The 18,848-nt window shown below is 36.4% G+C and overlaps 1 protein-coding gene across 6 annotated transcripts in view; it reads left to right on the top strand.

Annotated features, from left to right (window-relative positions):
• Window positions 1–18,848, top strand: part of DCUN1D1 (defective in cullin neddylation 1 domain containing 1) — a 35,598-nt gene that overhangs the window by 9,849 nt on the left and 6,901 nt on the right. For 4 of the 6 annotated variants that reach the window (XM_045583723.1, XM_045583725.1, XM_045583726.1 and 1 more), the window contains 4 exons: window positions 4,583–4,799; window positions 6,379–6,547; window positions 7,444–7,455; window positions 9,007–9,137. In XM_045583723.1, coding sequence (XP_045439679.1) covers window positions 4,625–4,799; window positions 6,379–6,547; window positions 7,444–7,455; window positions 9,007–9,137 — 487 coding nt within the window. In that variant the 5' untranslated portion in view covers window positions 4,583–4,624. Of the gene's footprint in view, window positions 1–1,119; window positions 1,192–4,582; window positions 4,800–6,378; window positions 6,548–7,443; window positions 7,456–9,006; window positions 9,138–18,848 lie in introns of all 6 variants that reach the window. The other 2 variants (XM_045583724.1, XM_036444395.2) reach the window with 2 other exon arrangements.

Here is an 18,848-nt window from a genome sequence, read left to right as displayed (position 1 = left end):
CGCCTCCAGAACCTTGCCTGCCGCGGCTCCCCTGAGTCTTCATGTGCCTTTCTCTCTACCTGACAGTCCAAACTTTCCCCGTATGTGCCTGGGTCCACAGGGTCTCGCCTGGAACTGGGGTTCAGTGCAGTCGGGAGCTTCCTTTTCTCTCCCGCCAGAGAAAGCCAGCCAGGCACTCAGCCGCCCTTTCTCTCTGCACGCGTGTCTCTATACCTCAGCCCTTTGCAGCTCCTATGATTCTCCGTGAGTTTTTTTCTTTCTAGTTGTAGAATTTTCATTCAGCCAGCTTTCCTGTGGTTCTGGATGATGTCTGTTCTGTTTTTTAGTTGTAGTTTTGAAATTGTTGTGTGAGGCTGCAGTTTAGGTGCTTACCTATGCTGCCATCTTGGTTTCTCCAGTTGACTTTTTCCTGTGCTTTTGACTTCAGACCTTTAACCTATGGGAAGTTTTTTTTTTATGGGTGAGTTGTATAGGATATTGCAATTCTTGGCTTTATCTACTGTATACTATGTATTGTATGTGGAAAGTATGATTTTTTGGACTTAAATTAGTTCTTAAGTTTCAGATGAAGTTAAACTTAGTCATATGGAAAACACAGAGCTTTTAGTGAGAATTATGAGTGGTCATTACAGGGATTTAATTGTTAAAACATTGTCTTTTGTGAGCTATATTCATCAACTCCTGAGATGAGAATTAAGTCAAGGGTGAGAAGATGAAAATTTAGAATAATAAAATATGTCTTAATTTTTTGCTTTTAAAAATATCACCCATTAAAATTATTTCATTTCAGATTGTCAAGATTTAGTTAACTAGAAAATCATTTACCATGTTGATTATTTTTCTTAAGAGAACTACTTATGTGAGAAATTTAACTTTATGATCATTGTTATTTTCTTATATAAAGTCTTTCTGAGTCCACAATTTATCACAGTAGACTTTGTAGAGTTAGTGGTAAGATATACTTGACTACATTCAAAGTATTTGTCTGATTTTTTTCCTAGATACTCTGTTATTTTAAATGTGATTTTTACATTTCTTAAGTGAAAAAATTTACAAGCATGTGATAGGTTTAAGTATTAAATAATATGTATTAACAACCATTTTTTTCATTTTGGAAAGATGAGCAAATAAGTGCTTTTTATTGTCTAGATTATGGTAGTCCTTCTAATGTTGGTAATCTTCAATACAATTAGAAGTAGCTTTCTATTACAAGAAACAGCATTTCTTCCCCCCCCCCCCCATTTCCTTTCTTCCTCTCTGTTCCTCTTCCTCGAGCTCCATCTCCTTTTATTTTTCTAAAATAAAAAAATAATCAGAATATATCCTGATTTTATATATTTTACTTACCACTATTGAACTTCCTTGAAAATTTAAATCTAGGTAGTTTTTACATTTGAGTACTGAATATTGTCTTACCTAATTTTATTTAGTGACCACTCTAGTTTCTTTTAAATAGATCTTAAAGTAAGTGGCATGCACTACAAGTGAGTGCTGAATCATTGTAGTTATCATATGTTTTTGGTCTTAGGAAGATTCCTCACTGGGTTTATAGTAGAAGTAGAAAACATCCATCTGTTTCTTTTCCACTTCAGTTTTCTGTCCATCCTCTCATCTATAAAATAATTATTTGCTTGCTAGATACCCATTTTGTCTTCTTTAAGTTGATAACAATTGCAGCCTTTGGTACCATACTCTCAAACACCTTGCCTGGTGCCCCCAAATGGCTGGGGAAAAGGCAAAAGGGGTGGGAGTGTTACAGCTCTCATAAATAGGCTTGGGAGGAGGGCAGGTCAATATAGTAAACTCCAGCTTTACTCTAGGACAGCCTTTGAGATCACAGACTTGAGAACATGCTCTTCAGTAGGACAGTGGGTGGTAAGATTTATTCTAGGCACGGAGAATAAGTAGAGAAATGATAAGAGTATATGATAAATACAAGAGGGAGGGAGAGGATACTGATCAGACTTTGAAGGAATGGGATTGCTTACTACTACTTGGCCTTGCAGGAACCCATATTATCAGTTCTCTGCTTTTATGGTGTTAGAAATGGGTAGCTGCAGACTTTTTTCTGAAAATATATTTGTATTGCCCATATACTAGAAATTTAAACCAGTTAAAATAGTTTACATATGTATATACATAAACATTATTTAATACATATACTTTTTTTCAAATAAAATATGACCTGGAATTAAATAATTCACTTATATAATGTTGCTGTTTGTGAGGGTAAGATGATTTTTTTATCTTTGTTCCCTCAACTTTCTAATACCTTGCTCTCTGACAGTCATTAGGAGAGTGAACAGCTCTTTTTGGAATTAACTTTAAGCTGTGTTTTTCCTTCTCTTCAACAAAAGTGATTCAAGTTCCAGGGAACAGTGCATTGGATTTAATACTTTATGATAAAACCCCAAATAATCCTGATTGTTTTGCTGCCTCCAACAACTATTAGGAGAATGGAGGGAAAGTTACTCACCTTTTGGTGTATGAGATGAGGCTCCAGCCAACCTAAACACTTGTATCAGGTTTAATTAAAAATAATTTTCAGGATGTGGCCAGTAGTTATACTTCTCAGTTAATCTCCAACACCTTGTACATTATACAGTGGTCACTGATGACCATAGGGACCCTCAGTACTTCCCTGTTCGTCAAAGAAGGATTGAAACATGTATCAGGATACTATATCTTCCCAGGGAGAAAGGTATAGAAATTTAAAAAAAATAGTTTTACTAACAAATATTGAAATCAAAGTGGCTTCCTTTCAGTATATTAAGTAAGACAGTTATTTTCTTTGGGATTTTATTTCACTGTAGGTTTGTTGCAATTGAATTATATCTTGAGGAGACACTTTTCAAAAAAGAAGAATTTTAGACATTTAAGAGATGTGTTGTATAATGGGATATGACATACTTGTGTCCAGAGGTGGTAGTTATTAGTGAAATAACAAGGTTACTGGAGTTATAGTTTCTCCAGTTTAATGAACAGAGGTTGAAATTTTAATCTAAATCTTAAGCAATAGCATATTTACAGAGAGGAGTGTTGCTGGCAGGTCAGACTCTAGGCATAAACACTTTTCATGTTTGATTTTTGTATAGTGTTATTTTTACTTTGGAATTATATTTTTGGTAGTCTTTTTTCCTGAAAATTTCAAAAGGCTTATAAATCTGTACAATAAGTAATGTGGTTTTATAGGATGACCATGACTTGGATTTATAAAACCTTTCTGTTCTTGTCCCTTTTCTACTAATAATAACCTGGATGAGTTTTGAACTAATTCTTTCAACTTCTGTTTTCTCATTTGTACAATGGGGGTTGAAGTTTGTGATCTGTCACTTTGGGTCAGATAAAAGATTCTGGGGTTCTCAGATGGTTGCTTACACAGGACACTGTATCCATTAATGTATGCCATACATTCTTTTCCCTCCTCCTTTTGCTGTAATAGTAGCCCAGGAAAAACCAAGTTGGTTTAAAATTTTTTATTTTATTTTATATTTTTTAGAGAGGAAGGGGAGGGGGAAAGAGAGAAAGAAGCAAACAAACATTGATCCAGCCTACAGCCCATGCCATCTATCCTGACCGGGAATCAAAACTGTCACTTTGTGGTGTATGGGATGATGCTCCAGCCAACCTAACCACCTTGGCCAGAACTAACCCAAGTATTTTGCTGAAAGATAGTTTTAGGAGACAAGAATAATAGTGGAGAGGCTGACATTCCATAGGAGACTAGCTTGGGTGGGAGAGGAGGGAGAACATGGTTCTTAATAGGGGGAGAGAGTGCAGGGCCTAATTGCCTTGTTTCATTTTGCTTAGGGTTCAGTCCAGATGAGAAATGAATCAGTATCAACATAAGGCAAGTGAGAAAAGGTTATTATTACAGTAGAGAAGCTTTTTGGAGAGAGGCTATGCTAGGCTCAGGCTAAGGGGAAAAAGGGTTTCTTTCAGGGGGAAAGGGAGAATCCTGTTTACCTTTGTTGGAAGGATGCATGGAAGTTCATATTTCAAGGGCTTCTGATTATGAAATTTTATTGGTAATTATCTTGGTTTCTGAACACCACCAGGAAAATAGCAGGTACTCATAGTCTGTTGCTTTCTCACATTTGCTATAAAATAGCAAGGAAACAAGGGGTGGAGTTGGGAGGAGGATTATACCCTATTTTTTATAGTGGGTTTTAGGACTGCAGCAAGCACCTGCTAATCTCATTGTTACCCAGGGTCATTTGATTGTTCTGGCTGGCTAGATAATGTCACCTTCCCCACCAGTTGTTATATATATGTATACCCCTTTAGAACTTCGTGCTTGATTAAGGTTTTGAGAGTAGCTGTACTTCCCTTCTAGAGCCTTTATACGTCCATTCAGGATCCACTTTTAGAAGAAATGCAGGATGATACTAAATTTTGTGTTTTAGATTTCTTTAAAATTTGTCTTTCTGATTAGTAGATAAAAAATAAATCTTGAACTAAAATGTTTTAATAAATCATGAGGAAAAAGTATTGCAGAGTGATTAGTCAGGCATATAGAAATACCACTTTAGTGTTCCGTGATTTTTACATCATGTTTCAGTTTATTTTCTGGTTTCAATAGAACAAGTTGAAATCATCGCAGAAGGATAAAGTTCGTCAGTTTATGATCTTCACACAATCTAGTGAAAAAACAGCAGTAAGTTGCCTGTCTCAAAATGACTGGAAGTTAGATGTTGCAACAGACAATTTTTTCCAAAATCCTGAACTTTATATCCGAGAGAGTGTAAAAGGATCATTGGACAGGAAGAAGTTAGAACAACTATACAATAGATACAAAGGTGAGTGTTTATTTGTAACTTCAAATATTTTGAACCAGGTGTTCCAAAGTTACATGCTGATGAGAAATAACACATAGGACATATTTATAGGTATTTATATATATGCATAATACAGAGAACACATGATATAGGTGGATACCTCAACAGAACTCTGTAGATCTTAGAATTACTTCAAAGAGATCAAAGATAAATTATTTTTCTCTTTCCACTGATACTTTTTCTTAGCTTCTTTATTTCTTCCACCATAATAGAATTTGAGAATGAGGTTGGGGTGTCCGTGTCCCCCCCCCCCCCCCCCCCACCTATTTAATAAAACTCAGCTGAACTGATTTTAAGAATACCTGCGTGATAATTTTAATAACCTTTAAAGAACTTAAAAGTAATATGCTCTTTAAAATGTTTAAATAATACAAAATAGATGAATGAAGAAAGTTATAGTTTCTCCATTTTTTCCTTATTTATTCTCCTGAGGGAACCAGTACTTAATTCTGGTGTGGATCCTTCCGTGTCATTTTGTTTATGCAGAAATATGTATACAAAGTTTAAAATGTTTTTCCAAAAATGGACTATTTTATGCATAACTCATTCCCCCAAATCAGAAAAGTCACTGTTTTTTTTGTTAGAGATGTTAGCAAAGCACACTTGGTAGCAGCGTATGAGTGCCTTTTTTTCCTTGTATTTGTCACTATTTAAAAGTTTTTCTGTCTGACAAGTAAATATTTATAGTTGGTATTTTTCTTTAATTTGAACAATAGGTATTTATATTGTTGAGATTAGGATTTAATAGCTGAGTTTATGGTTTTCCTGATACTCTCAAGAAGTAATTGCTGTGGTAGAGTGAACTTCGTTTTAAGGAAAAAAGATTTTTTTGTATAGAATACTGTTAATTTAGAATGTTTACTTAAAATATGGATGGGTTCAGTAAAAATCCTTTATAAATACTGTCAGATTTTCTGAATGTGTATGAGTATGGGACATTTTTCATATGAATAAGTGAGTCTTAAAAATTAAGTGCCCATCTATATATAAAAATGGGTGGGGCAAAGTAGATATGCAGTTGTTTGTATGAAAAATAATAATTAATACAAGAACGAACTGTTTTGTGTACTCAAAACTGTAAAGCTACTTTTGCCCCACCCTGTGTATTCTCCTGTTCATCTTTTTTTAGAGTTTATGTTATTTAGTATGTAGCATGAAGTATGAATCCATCTTTTCATAATTTTATTAAATTTATTGGGGAGACATTGGTTACTAGGGTCATATAGGTTTCAAGTATACATTTCTATGATACATGATTTGTATACTGCATTGTGTGTCCACCACCCAAAGTCAAACCATTTTCATCACCATATATCAAGCTCCCTCCAACCCCCTACTGCCTCCTGTTCATTTTAAGAAGAGTGCTATTTTGAGGGCACATCGGCTTTGAATATTATAGGGGAGATACTTAGTAATATTGCTTCTTGTTTTTAGTCTATGTGATTATTTTTTAATGGAGCATAAAGCATTACCTTTTTAGTTTTAGAAATAGTATAATAAAGTATGGCATTAACTTAATATTGCATTGTTATTTGTGAAGATCCTCAAGATGAAAATAAAATTGGAATAGATGGTATACAACAGTTCTGTGATGACCTGGCCCTCGATCCAGCCAGCATTAGTGTGTTGATCATTGCATGGAAGTTCAGAGCAGCAACACAGTGCGAGTTCTCCAAGCAAGAGTTCATGGACGGCATGACAGAATTAGGGTGAGCACATAATTATCAAAGGAAATTAATTTCATTACTATGAGAATTACTATGGAAATGAATTGTTATGAGTTTTTCAATGTAAACATAAATTTGTCAGCCCACAAACATTGTTATAAATAGAAATGGGCTAATATGCTAATTCCTTCCCATGTTATCCAGTTTTCTGGGTTTGTCAAGTTATCTGCATAGTTAGAACAGCCTATTCCATTTGCATTGTACTTAACATTAAAATAAATTACTATTTTAATTAATAAAATTACTAATATTTAACATGATAATGAAACGAGCAGGTTTTAAGGTACTTAATAATATGAGGCTGCAAATTCTAAACTTATGCTCAAAATTTAAAATTTTATAAGGTACTAATCACTTTTTGTTCAGTTTATCTTGACATCTGATTAGCTTAAATGACTTGGGATAAATAAATTGAAAAGTCATGGGTAGAGGTTTTACCTATGGCCTCTAGTTGTCTGTATTTAATGAGGCTGCAAAAGTACTCAGTCTTTGGATAGGTAACAGGCTTCCCTTTGTTTTTAGTGGATGACTATGAAATACCGTATTTTTCGGACCATAAGACGCACTTTTCCCCCCCCAGAAGTGGGGGGGAAAAGTCCCTGCGTCTTATGGTCCAAATATAGCCTACACATATACTTCCCGGCTCTGTGTGGTCTCTGTGTGATTGCCCGGCTCTAAAATGGTTCTAAATGCTGCTGTTTACTTTACAGGGTTGATTACATGTGTTTATGACTGTGATGTTGGGTTTTAATGCACATAAAATATTTGTTTCAGAATCTTTTTTTCTTCATTTCCCTTCTCTAAAAACTGGTGCGTCTTATGGTCCGAAAAATACGGTAATAATAGCTAACGTTTGTTGAACATTTATTCTATTTCAGGAACTGTGCTAAGTAAGTACTTCACCTACCTCTTCACAATAACTGTGTATGAGAAGTATGTATATCCCCATTTTAGAGATGAGGAAACTGAGGTACAGAGAACTAGAGTTAGGTAGTATTTAGAGCCAGGATTTGATCCTAGGCATTCTGACCTTGAGCCTGAGGTGCACTGTAATCAATCAGAGTCCAGACAAGACACAAAAATATATCAGTACTTTGAATAGGTTAAATTGAAAATATTGTTTTACTATGTAAAAGGGTGAAAGAAAGCTTTGAGGTATAACAGAGGTTGCAGTTGTAAGAAACTGCCACCACCCCTGGAACTGAGGGAAATGAGTAAGCAAGGAACCTAAAAGAGAGGGCATGGCTGCTGCGAACACAAAGCCTGTGATACCTGCCTCGTCTGCCACTCCGATGAGGAAAAACTGGCTAGAGGCCACTTGCTGTGGGGCCGTGTGAGGTGCTATCATTGGTAAACACTGCTGGGACCTTCCAGCACGCTGCAACCCTTGCTCTGCAGAAAACAAACTGGAATAAGAAAAGTTCCTTTCCTCTTTCAGCCTTTCATTGCCCTCTGTTGGTAGAATCTAAAAGTGAGCCAACTGGCAAGAAAAGAAAATCTCACAATTTTTAGTCCACTACAGATAGTCACAATTTAGGGCAAAGAAGAGTGGGTTTAAAGTTGAGAGGTAATAAATTAATAACTGGCCTAGACACTGTTCCACAACCAAAGCCAGCCCCATCCTGAACTTGCAGGACAAATGTTATTAAAACACACTTTTTTTTTTCTTTTGAAGCTGAATTTATGTATAACATGAACTTCCAAATCAAAATTTTAATTCACAAACAGTGATTAGGGAGGCATTATAAAGAACATAGAAAGAAAATAAAAGGAAAAAGATCAGAAGAAAAAAGTGGAGTGATTATTTTTGTAGACTCTATATAAGAAATAGAATATTTTTATCTTAGGGCTATTATATGAAAAGTAAGACTGGTACTTGGACCCTTTCAACTCCTTAGAAGTTGAATACTTTGCAAAAATAGAGCTTACTGTGGATTGTAACTTCAGTTGAAAATGCTAGGGCACTCAGTAGATACTTAAACTTTATATGTAACAAAATGTAACTTTTCAAGAAGAGTGCATTCACCAAAATAAGAAATTATGCTTTCAATTAGTTTGGAAGCTAGACATGTGTTTTGTTACCATCAAAGGAGTATCTACTACAGTTTAAACTGGTGATTGTTGTTGATTAGTGCACATTCTCATCTGTTCACGACAGCTGACTTCTACATTTCAGGTGTGTTAATAGTTCAGTGAGTTATGTAATTAAAGTAATGGCCCATTTCTTTCCAAAATAGTAATTATTTCTAACATTTAATCACTCCAGACCTTTTCTTCCTCTAACTAAACCCATACTTGTTTATGTAATGTAAAAAGAGAATGACAGCTGTCTGATTTTTAAAAAGTTCTATGAAATAAAGATAAGCTATCATAGGAATAAGTTAAGTCCTTAATTTATAGTGAAAAAGTTTATCTTTTATAAACTTAATTTTACAATGTAGATGTGACAGCATAGAAAAACTAAAGGCCCAGATACCCAAGATGGAACAAGAATTGAAAGAACCAGGACGATTTAAGGATTTTTACCAGTTTACTTTTAATTTTGCAAAGAATCCAGGACAAAAAGGATTAGGTAAGAATTTTTTAAAATTATATTTGGTGTTTCAAATACATTGACAGTATCACTTTTGTTTTGTATTAGAAAGTTACGTGTTTTGAGCAAAAAATATGAAAATAACATTTCCTGAAAAGCAGTGAGAAACAGTGAACTTCTGGTGACTCGACCAGTACTAAGCACATTCAGAAATAGGGTTGGTTACCCTGGATATCATATCTGAACCACTGATTTTTTTTTTTTTTTTTAAAGAACTGTACAGAAAATAAATAGTTGTTAAAATTCCCCTGACATATATATGTTCATTTGTTTATTTCCCAGAAAATATTATAGAAATTTAGGATCATAAGTTATTTCACTATAAATCTGTAGAATAGCATTATAGGATTTGTAAATCATAAAATGATTTATTTGGAAACCGTAAGAAAGAATTAAAAAAAGATGATTATCATTCATAATCTTATCCTGAAATAACTACTGTTAACAATTTAGATTAATCTATACTGTATGTCATATCTATACATTTGGGGATGGCATAGAGAATATGGAACTAAAAGCTTTAGTGTAATTTCCGGTTTACCCAGAAAGATTGGACAGTAGCAGATAATATAAAATAACGTGTGTGAGGGTTTTAGATAAAAGTGGAAGTGAGTAAAAGCTGGAATGGTTGGGATATGCTTCCTGGAAAGATGGGATGTGACTGAAGGGTTTGCTTTGGCTGGGCAAGGGAAGATAGAAGGTGTTCCAGTGAGAGGGTAGTTACGAACGAGGGTCTGAAACTTGAGAAATAAACTTGGCTTTGTGAGAGCCTGAAAATGTTGACTTGATTTTAGTGCTTGTTTAGAGATTAAATTGGTGAAAGACATTAAGGCTCAGTAACCACAGGCTTCTTTTAAAAACAGGACAGAAAGGTTTACATTGGAATTTGTGGGCAATGGGGAGGCACTGAAGATTTTGATGATGGCAGTAACTTCCATTTAACATGAGCTTTCAGTATGCCTGGCAGTGTGCTAAGAACTTTACATATACTGCCACATTTAATGTTTAACAACTTCATGGAATTAGCATTTCATTCAATAATTCACCACTTGCAGTGTCCCAGGTACATAATAATAGAACACTGGCCATATTTTTATTCTTTGCAGATAAGGAAACTGAGACTCAGGTAGGTTAAATAAGTTACCTATTGATTGAAGTGAGTTTGTTTTTTTATTTTGAATGTACAGTCGTTAGAGACGCTATTAGGAGTCTCTTGTACTAATTCTTTGTATTTTAGATAAGAGAGGGGAAAAAGCATTGAGAAAAAGATACGTAAATAGGGATTAGACTGAGGAAGTGATTGAACATTAGTGAGAAAGGGATGAATGTAGAACATTTGCATGGAAGAATTGACTTAAAGAGTGACCAAACCTGAAACTGATTAAAGGTTTATAAAATATCTGTAAAGCAAAATTCTAAACAATGAAGCCTCATTTCCAACTGATTCTTCAGTTTAGGTTGGATATTTTTACAGAAAAATTTCTCATTTTGCAGATGAAATGAGCTGGTACACCTAGGGTTGGTTTTTCTATCTTCTATCTGTGGCCACCAGTTAACTGGGCTATTTTTTCTAATCTTTTGCTTTCCACATGTAAAAACCAATTAAAGTATTTAATTTATATGTATACACTAAGATAATTATTTGTTATGTTTGGAAATACAGCAATATTTTGGTAAGATTAAACAAAATGTGAATATTGATTATTTAAAGGGGATGAATCTATTTCTTAATCCCCTAACCCTTACTGGAGTACAAAATAAATAATATTTTTGGGTGAATATGTAGTTTTCTGTTATTGAATCTTAGTTTTCATTATATGATGAAAATAAAGCAAAACTAAACTTTTATAGCTAATTGGAAATAATATGGTAAATTGGATTTTTAGATTACAGAAAAAATTGAGAAAGATTATGTAGAGGAATTAAGTTTAAAAGTTATGTTTATTTTATGTAGTAGGTATTGAGCTTAAGACAAATGTAATACTATTTAATGGGTATAACGTTTTTGTTTTGCAAGATGAAAAGAGTTCTGAAGATTAGTTATACAACAGTGTGAATGTACCCAACACTACTGAATTGCACACTTAAAAATGCTTACAATGATACATTTCATGTTTTATATATTTAACAACAATTTTCAAATTTGTTTTTAAGCTCCCCCAAGCCACAGAGTATACAACAGAGTGAGCCCTAATGTAAAATACGGCCTTCAGTTAATAATATACCTATATTGGCTTATCAATTGCAAGATGTTAAAAATGTTGGAAAGGGGGGGAAGAAAGGGAGAGGTTTTGGGTATGTCTCTGTACTTTTCCCTCAATTTTTTCCCATAAACTTGAAACTAAAACTAAAAGTGTCTTAATTAAAAAAACTGAAGTAAGTCATAGTTTCTTTTTTTTGTTTTGCAATGATGTTGGGTGTCAGGAAATGTCATGACTTATTTAGTTGAAGAACTTGATTAAAAAAAACACACAGTTTTCTTGATAGCCTTTCCAAGGGTTTACAGGGTTCATATATTGAAGTATTTGGCAGAGAGTAATTAGAAGATCATAGGAGTGGAAGGGAGATCCAGAACAAATTGGCAAAGAGTAACAGTGACAGCACTGTGGTTTATTCATATGCTAGAGGCCTGGTGCACCAAGTTCATGCACTGGGTGTGGGGGTGTCCGTCAGCCTGGCTGTGCCCTCTTGCAGTCCAGGACTCCTCGCTTCTTACTGCTCGTTGCTCCTTACTGCTCCTTAACACTGCTGCAGAGGCAGGAGAAGCTCCTGCCACTGCCACTGCCACTGCGCTCACCAGCTGTGAGCCCTGTGGGAGCTCACTGACCACCAGGGGTAGCCCTGCATTATCGTCTGCCCCCTGGTGGTCAGTGCGCAACATAGCAACCTGTCATTTTGGTCGTTCTACTTTAACAGTCGCTTAGGCTTTTATAGAATAGAGGCCTGGTGCAATAATTTGTGCACAGTGGGGTTTGGCTGGCCTGCCCCTATTGCGGCCGATTGGGCCAGGCTGGTGAGGGGTAGGGGCTGCAGGTGGTTGGCAGGCTGGCCCTGCCCCCAATTGGAGTAGAGGGATGCTGATTGGGAGCGGGGTGGCCAGGGGGAGGGGCTGTGGGAAGTTGGGAATCTGGTACCGCCCTGATTGGGGTGGGGGGATTTTTCAGGGGCGGGGCCAGCCGGGAGGAGGGCCACAGGCAGTTGGCCATCCCTGCCCCCTGGTCGAACTCTTAGTTGAGGGGACAATTTACATATTAACCTTTTATTATGTAGGATTATTATATAGGACTAGAGATCCAGCACGTGAAAACCCGTGACTCTGCCCACCATATGTTCCTCACCCACCCACCCGCTACCCTGCCTCCACAACCTAAACTCTCCACCCAGAGCTTGAGTGTGCCTGGCTATGCCCCTGACCCCTCCAGCCTTCTTTGGCCTCTTCAGGTTCCGCCCTCGGTTGCTTCAGACTGGTCCCAGGTGCCTCCTCCAGGTGCCTCCCTATTTCTGCCCCATCTCTGGAGCAAAGGTCTCTGGAGCAACGTGGTGGCGGCTTCGCCCGTCATGGCGCGGGAGGAGAGCATGGAAGCCTCACGCCTGCTGCAGGATTTCGAGCACCGCTTCCTGGCAGCACGCTGTTCTTCCCCTGGCTGGGGGGCGCGGGGGGCGGGCATGCTGAGTGCGAGCGGTGGGTGGGTGGTGAAGGATTGGTGAGGGGGACCCTATGGGCGCCCACACCCGCCCTCCCCACCATGGGATGGTCCCGCCTTCTCCAGGCGCCTCCCCGATTTCACCCTTTCTCTGGAGCTCCGCCCCACTGGGCACACACATGCAGCCACCTCCTGATCTGTTGTTATGGCGTGAGGACATCACAACCATTAGCATATTAGCTCTTTATTATATAGGAGAGCTGTGCGAATGATAGTAAGAGCTGGTGTTTTTCATTTATGTCATTGTCTCTAACCTTATTTCTTGTGACAGTAGGATGGGGTGCTTCCTTTATCACCATCTGCTTCAGTCGCCTGCCTGCCATTTCTGATAGTCTTCTGAATCTTAAATTTTTGAAAGGGACTTCATAAGTCCTCTGTTAGATCTAAAATAGCATTTGTACCTGATGTTCATTTAACTTTTACTTTTGAACATAGGGAAAGTGGGCACTTTATTTTAGGAAGTGGTCCATTCTCTTCACTGGATACTCTTGTTACCACACAGTTCTTTCTTACTAGCTAACATCTTTGTCTTTATAACTTCCATCATTGCTCTTATTTGTCCTCTACTACACACAGAGGAAGTCTAACCTTAAAAGGTCACTATCACCCTTCTCCTTTGTTGCAGGTCAGTATCCCAATTATTTTAACTGTTCATTTGAGGAGACCTTTATTATTCCTGTTACTGTCACCTGAAGACACATTTCTAGTTTCTCAGGTTCTCTCGGAATAGAGCTCTTGAAGACAGAGACTGTTTAATGTAGAATACTGTGGATCTGTTATTTCTTGTGGGACTGGTTATTTATTTAGTAAAAAATTATATTTGTTCTTTAACAGCCCTGTCATTTTGAGGACCATTCTGAACTTTAATTAGACTAAAGTCTATAGGTTATTTTCTTATAAACTGTGGTTTTCAGTTAGAATTCTACACCTGTTATATGATTTAAAAATTTTTAACATTGTTAAACATTTACTTTAATATTTAGGCATAATTTTATTGATTGTTTTTAAAGTGTATTTTCATCTATAAAATCCTCTTTGGCTCTTGTAACAACCCTTTGTGCTAAATTAAAAGAAACCTGTTATCTTTTCATGATGAGGAAAATCATGTCAGAGAATCTGACTTATTAAAAGCCCATAACTTTAGAGTTATGTGAGAACTACGATTCAACCTTAGATCTGACTCCAGTTTCTGCATTTTTAAAATTACACTATGTTGTTCTAACTGTAGATAGTTCTAAGTAAATGAAAACATTTTGAGTAGGATTTTTAATCACTATTCTGTCCTCCCTAGTAAGTTGGCAACATTTTGTTTCCTGCAGGGACAATGCTTGGATCCAATCTTAATTCATTTTCATGTTCATCTGGCACTCAGTTGATCATCTTTTATGAAATCCCACATTGGCCTTTTGATTCTGTTTGAAAGAATGACACAGGGATTACCTCTGTTTGCATTTTTAATTTTACTGTAAGGGACTGTTTCCTTTTTTCTGCATTTTCCTTCTAACTGCTTTTATTTCTTTCTATTAGTGAATTTGTTCTTTCCAATACTGATTCAGAATCTATAATAATAAATTATTAAATCATTTAAAGAAGTCATAGTAAGGAACTCATATTTACCAGGCTCCATTTTAAATGTTTTATATATATTAACTCATTTGATCCTTAACAACAACCTGTGAGAGTACATTCAATTATTTTTATTTTGAACTGAATTAGAGGCATGAATTCAGTTGCCCAAGATCATTAACTAGTGCTGGAGTTGAAATTTAAGAGGCTGAAACTGTGTTAAAGCACTTCTCTCTAGTTAGGTTATTCTCTCTGTCACTCAAACATTTGTTTAAAGGCACATTTTTCTGTTCTTGTGGCAGTTAACATTTTATCTCTGTTCAACTTAATTTTATCTGTTTCAGCTCTTAATTTTAACTTTTTTTGAGTGTTCCTTTTTCATTCAACATTTATTGACTGCTTACTCTGAGAGCATGTTGTCAGAAGCATCTTAAGTCTGTCTGGGTGAGTTTGCAAAGTCTTCATAAAGATTGAATTACACATTTTCAAGGACGAAAGAAAAAGAAGTCATCTCTAATGTGGAGAGAGGTGGAGCACCTTTGAGAAACTGCAAGTAAATTCTTTTGACGAGAGATGGTAGATTTTATCTGAAGGCAATAGAAAATGAAATCATTATAGAGTAAAAAACATTTTTCAATAAATTTTGAGCTGTTTTAGGCTTATAGCAAAATTAAGCAGAAAATACAGAGAATTCACATATACCCCCATTCACACATGCTTGGCTTCTTCCATCATTAACATCCCCCCACACCTCCCAAGCATTATCACCCAAAGTTCAAGTTTACATTAAGGTTCATTCTTGGAGTTGTACATTTTGTGCATTTGGACAAATATATAATAACTTGTATCCACCATTATAGTACCATGCCCTAAAAATCCTCTCTGCTTTGCCTACTCATCCTTTCCTCCATCCTAACCCTGGCAACCACTGATCTTTTTACTGTCTCCATACTTTGCCTTTTCCAGAATGTCATACAGTTGGAATTTTACAATCTATGGCCTTTTCAGGTTGACTTCTTTCACTTAGTAATATTAATATGCATTCGTTTTCCTCCATGTCTTTTCACAATTTAATAGCTCATTTTGTGTTAGCACTGAATAATATTCCTTCATCTGGATGTACCACAGTCAATATATCTGTTCACCTTCTAAAGGACATGTTGGTTGCCTCCAAGCTTTGGCAGTTAGGAATAAAACTATTGTAAACATCTACAGGCAGGTGTTTGTGTGGACATAAGTTTTCACTACATTTGGGTAGATACTGCAGAGTGTGATTGCTGGATCTTATGGTAGGCATATGTTTAGTTTTGTAAGAAACTGCCAAACTGTCTTCCAAAGTGGCTGTGTCATTTTGCATTCCCACCAGCAATGAATGAGAGTTCCTGTTTCTCCACACCTTCGCCAGCATTTGGTGTTATCAGTGTTTTGGAGTTTGGCCATTCCAAAAGGTGTGTAGTGGTATCTTGTTTTAATCATTGAAGAATTTAACATGGAAGTGACACCAAATAAATATGCCTGAAAGCTTCATTTGAAAGCACTGTTGAGCCTTTAAAAGGAGTAGGGGCAAAACTAGAGGGAGAGACTGGTTATGAAGCTGTTGCAGTGATTTAGCTAGACATGAAGAAGACCTTAGTATAGGCCTTGCCAATGGAGATGGAGAAGTCAGAATGAGAGAGCTTCGATTGGAAGTATATGATGAAGAAAGGAGTTTCCCTACATTTCTCAACACATTTGACTATTTGGAAATGGAGGGGGGAGGTGGTCTGCTGGATGTCATAATGACTGAGAGTTTCTGCTGACATTAGGGGGATGCTAAATGTCCTGCGATACATAAGACAGTTCCTCAGAATGAGATGTTTCATTGAGAAGCACTGAAGGGGATGCTATTTATTGAGATAAATGGAATAGCAGGTCTGTAGAGGTAAGAAAATGAGTTCAGTCTGAACCCTATTGAATTAAGAGTTTTTTGGGGGGCTACCCATTTGAAGATGTCCTTAGGCAATTAGATATATGAATCTAGGAAAATAGAGATAGAAATTTCAGTTTTAGGAGTTGTTAGTGTGAAGAAAAGTAAAGGTTTGGAAAATCTGAGGGAAGTGGAAGTGGTTATTGTTGACATACAGTGTTATAGAACACTGACATTTAATGGATGAATGGAGGAAGAGGAACCTGTGAAAAAGAGTAAGAAGGCTAGAGAGGACAGAGGGCAGTCCATAGGGTGCTACCATTAAAGCTGAAGAAGTCCCATCTAGGTGTGCTCAGTTCTGTGAAATACTGCAGAGAGCGAAGTAAATTAAGGACATAAAAGTGTTTGCTTGGGAACCACTCCGGAGATCACTTTTAGTGGAGTTGCAGAGGTAGAGACAAGTTTATAGAATTAAATAGTGTATGGAGGTGAGGAAATGGGGTAATGAATGTAAATTACAAAAAGTTCTCTTTTACAACCTGAACTTCAAACATCATACATGTACACTTCTACTCTTGTCAGAGTCTTATGTTAGGTATTGGCTGACAGATGGGCATTTATAGGTGTCTCATATTTTGCAGTTATATAAATATTTCATTGTTTCTCATTTTGTTAAAATTAGTTAAGAAAAAATGATAACACTAATAATGAGCTTAGTCCTTGTACATTTAATGCATTTGAAGTGAAGAAGGAAATAGTTAAGCATATTAATAACAGCAAATCTTACTCTGCTTGCTAATAATAGCAGTTTTACTTAACTGCACTTAAAGTTTGATGGTTGGTAAAGAAAAGGACAAAATTAAAGAACCTGGAAGGAATTTTGGGTAAGTAATTAAAGATTAAAAAGGAATTGTGAATAGGAATTAGTGGCGTCATATATCTAGTTCTCTTAAAATATGGGGATCTGAGTTTGACTTTCAGACATGTTTTAGGAACACATTATGAATGAAAGTAGAATATTATCTGTGAAGGAAAGGAGAAAGAGGGTAGCTAGTAAGGTAATGAAAGACCCAAGATAGATTTTTTAAACATAGCCGATAACCTGAGCTTGTTTCTTTGTGGAGGGGGAAAGCCAGAAGATGGCAAAGTTGAAGATGTAGGAAGGGAGGAAAATTAATCAAAAGATAATAGACAAGATGCCTTGAAGAGGCAGGGTGGGACTAGAGGTGCTGGGGGCTTATCTTTGGATAGGAGAAAAAAAGCTCCATTGAGTTTAAAAGGAAGAGGTAATGACGGGTTTGAAGGTTTGGGACCATAGCAAGTGCATTCATTCATTCAGTTTCTCAATAATTGCTGTGTATTTCAGTCTGCCAGTTTGCATATATGTAGTAGTTCCTATCCTTGAAGTGATTGAGATCCTATGAAGATGAGATTTTTTTTTCTCCTTATGGCCTTTTTATGTTTTTCTTTCAGGTAGGATGTGAGTCTTTTTGAAGTCCTTCCTAGTCTCTCATGATTCCCCAGATTATCAAGAGTGTTTTGGAGATCAGATCCAAAAGGATTTTTAACACATTGTGCACCAATAATTTTATTGCTAGCTTTACCCAGTGGCCAGATAAGTTTCTATTGACGGAGTTCAAAAAACGCTTTACAAAGTATCATACTTTAAAAAGATACTAGCTTGTAAGGACATGTAAGAACTTAAAAATGCAATGGATATTTAATTTTAAGGCGTGCATTTAACATTTATGTAAAACACTGTGTAATATGAAAACATGAGAATGCTCATGATCTACCCACAATGTGTTACTTAGGATGTAATTTTTCCTGACCTGGAAATGTAAATTTACTCATTAAAGCTTGATACCTGGTTAACTGCTTTACTTCATTGAAAGAGATGATGGGTCTTTCTCTCTGTCATGTGTCAGGAGTAGGTCTTTGTCATGTGGCAGTATTGCTTTTTTACCCTTTTCTGCTACAATCATCATTAAATGGACATTACATAATTTCATCAAAAATTTTTAAAACAAATCTTAGTTTATTAATTTTAAATTTTTAAAAAAATAGTTTCATTGAGGACAGGATCAGAGAGCTAACATCTTGGAAAATTGGTTAGGATTGTGTATAGGAATTCTTTGCATTACAACTTGTAGGTGTATGTCAGTGGCTCTCAACTAGGGTCAAGTTTGTCTCTCAGGGGACCTTTGGCAATATCTAGAGACATCTTTGGTGGCCACCTCCAGGGATAGGGTGGAGCTGATACTGTCATCTGGTGGTTAGAGGCCAGGGATGCTGCTATTGCTACAATGCATGGGACATCACTCCACAACAAAAATTAGCTGGCTCAAAATGTCCAAAGTGCTGAGGTTGGGAAACATTAACATTTGAGTACTGATGAACTAGTCAAGCATGCTTATTACTGCTTATTACATTACCTAATTGAAACTTCAGGAACACCCTTTGAGGTAAGTGGTATTCTTCTTGCCCTGATGGAATCATCCATTGGTGATGGAG

The sequence above is a fragment of the Pipistrellus kuhlii genome, unplaced genomic scaffold (assembly GCF_014108245.1).
Source record: "Pipistrellus kuhlii isolate mPipKuh1 unplaced genomic scaffold, mPipKuh1.p scaffold_m20_p_2, whole genome shotgun sequence".
Classification (NCBI taxonomy): domain Eukaryota; kingdom Metazoa; phylum Chordata; class Mammalia; order Chiroptera; family Vespertilionidae; genus Pipistrellus; species Pipistrellus kuhlii.
The sequence above is the reverse complement of the archived record's forward strand: the minus strand, read 5'-3'. Positions and strand labels throughout refer to the sequence as shown.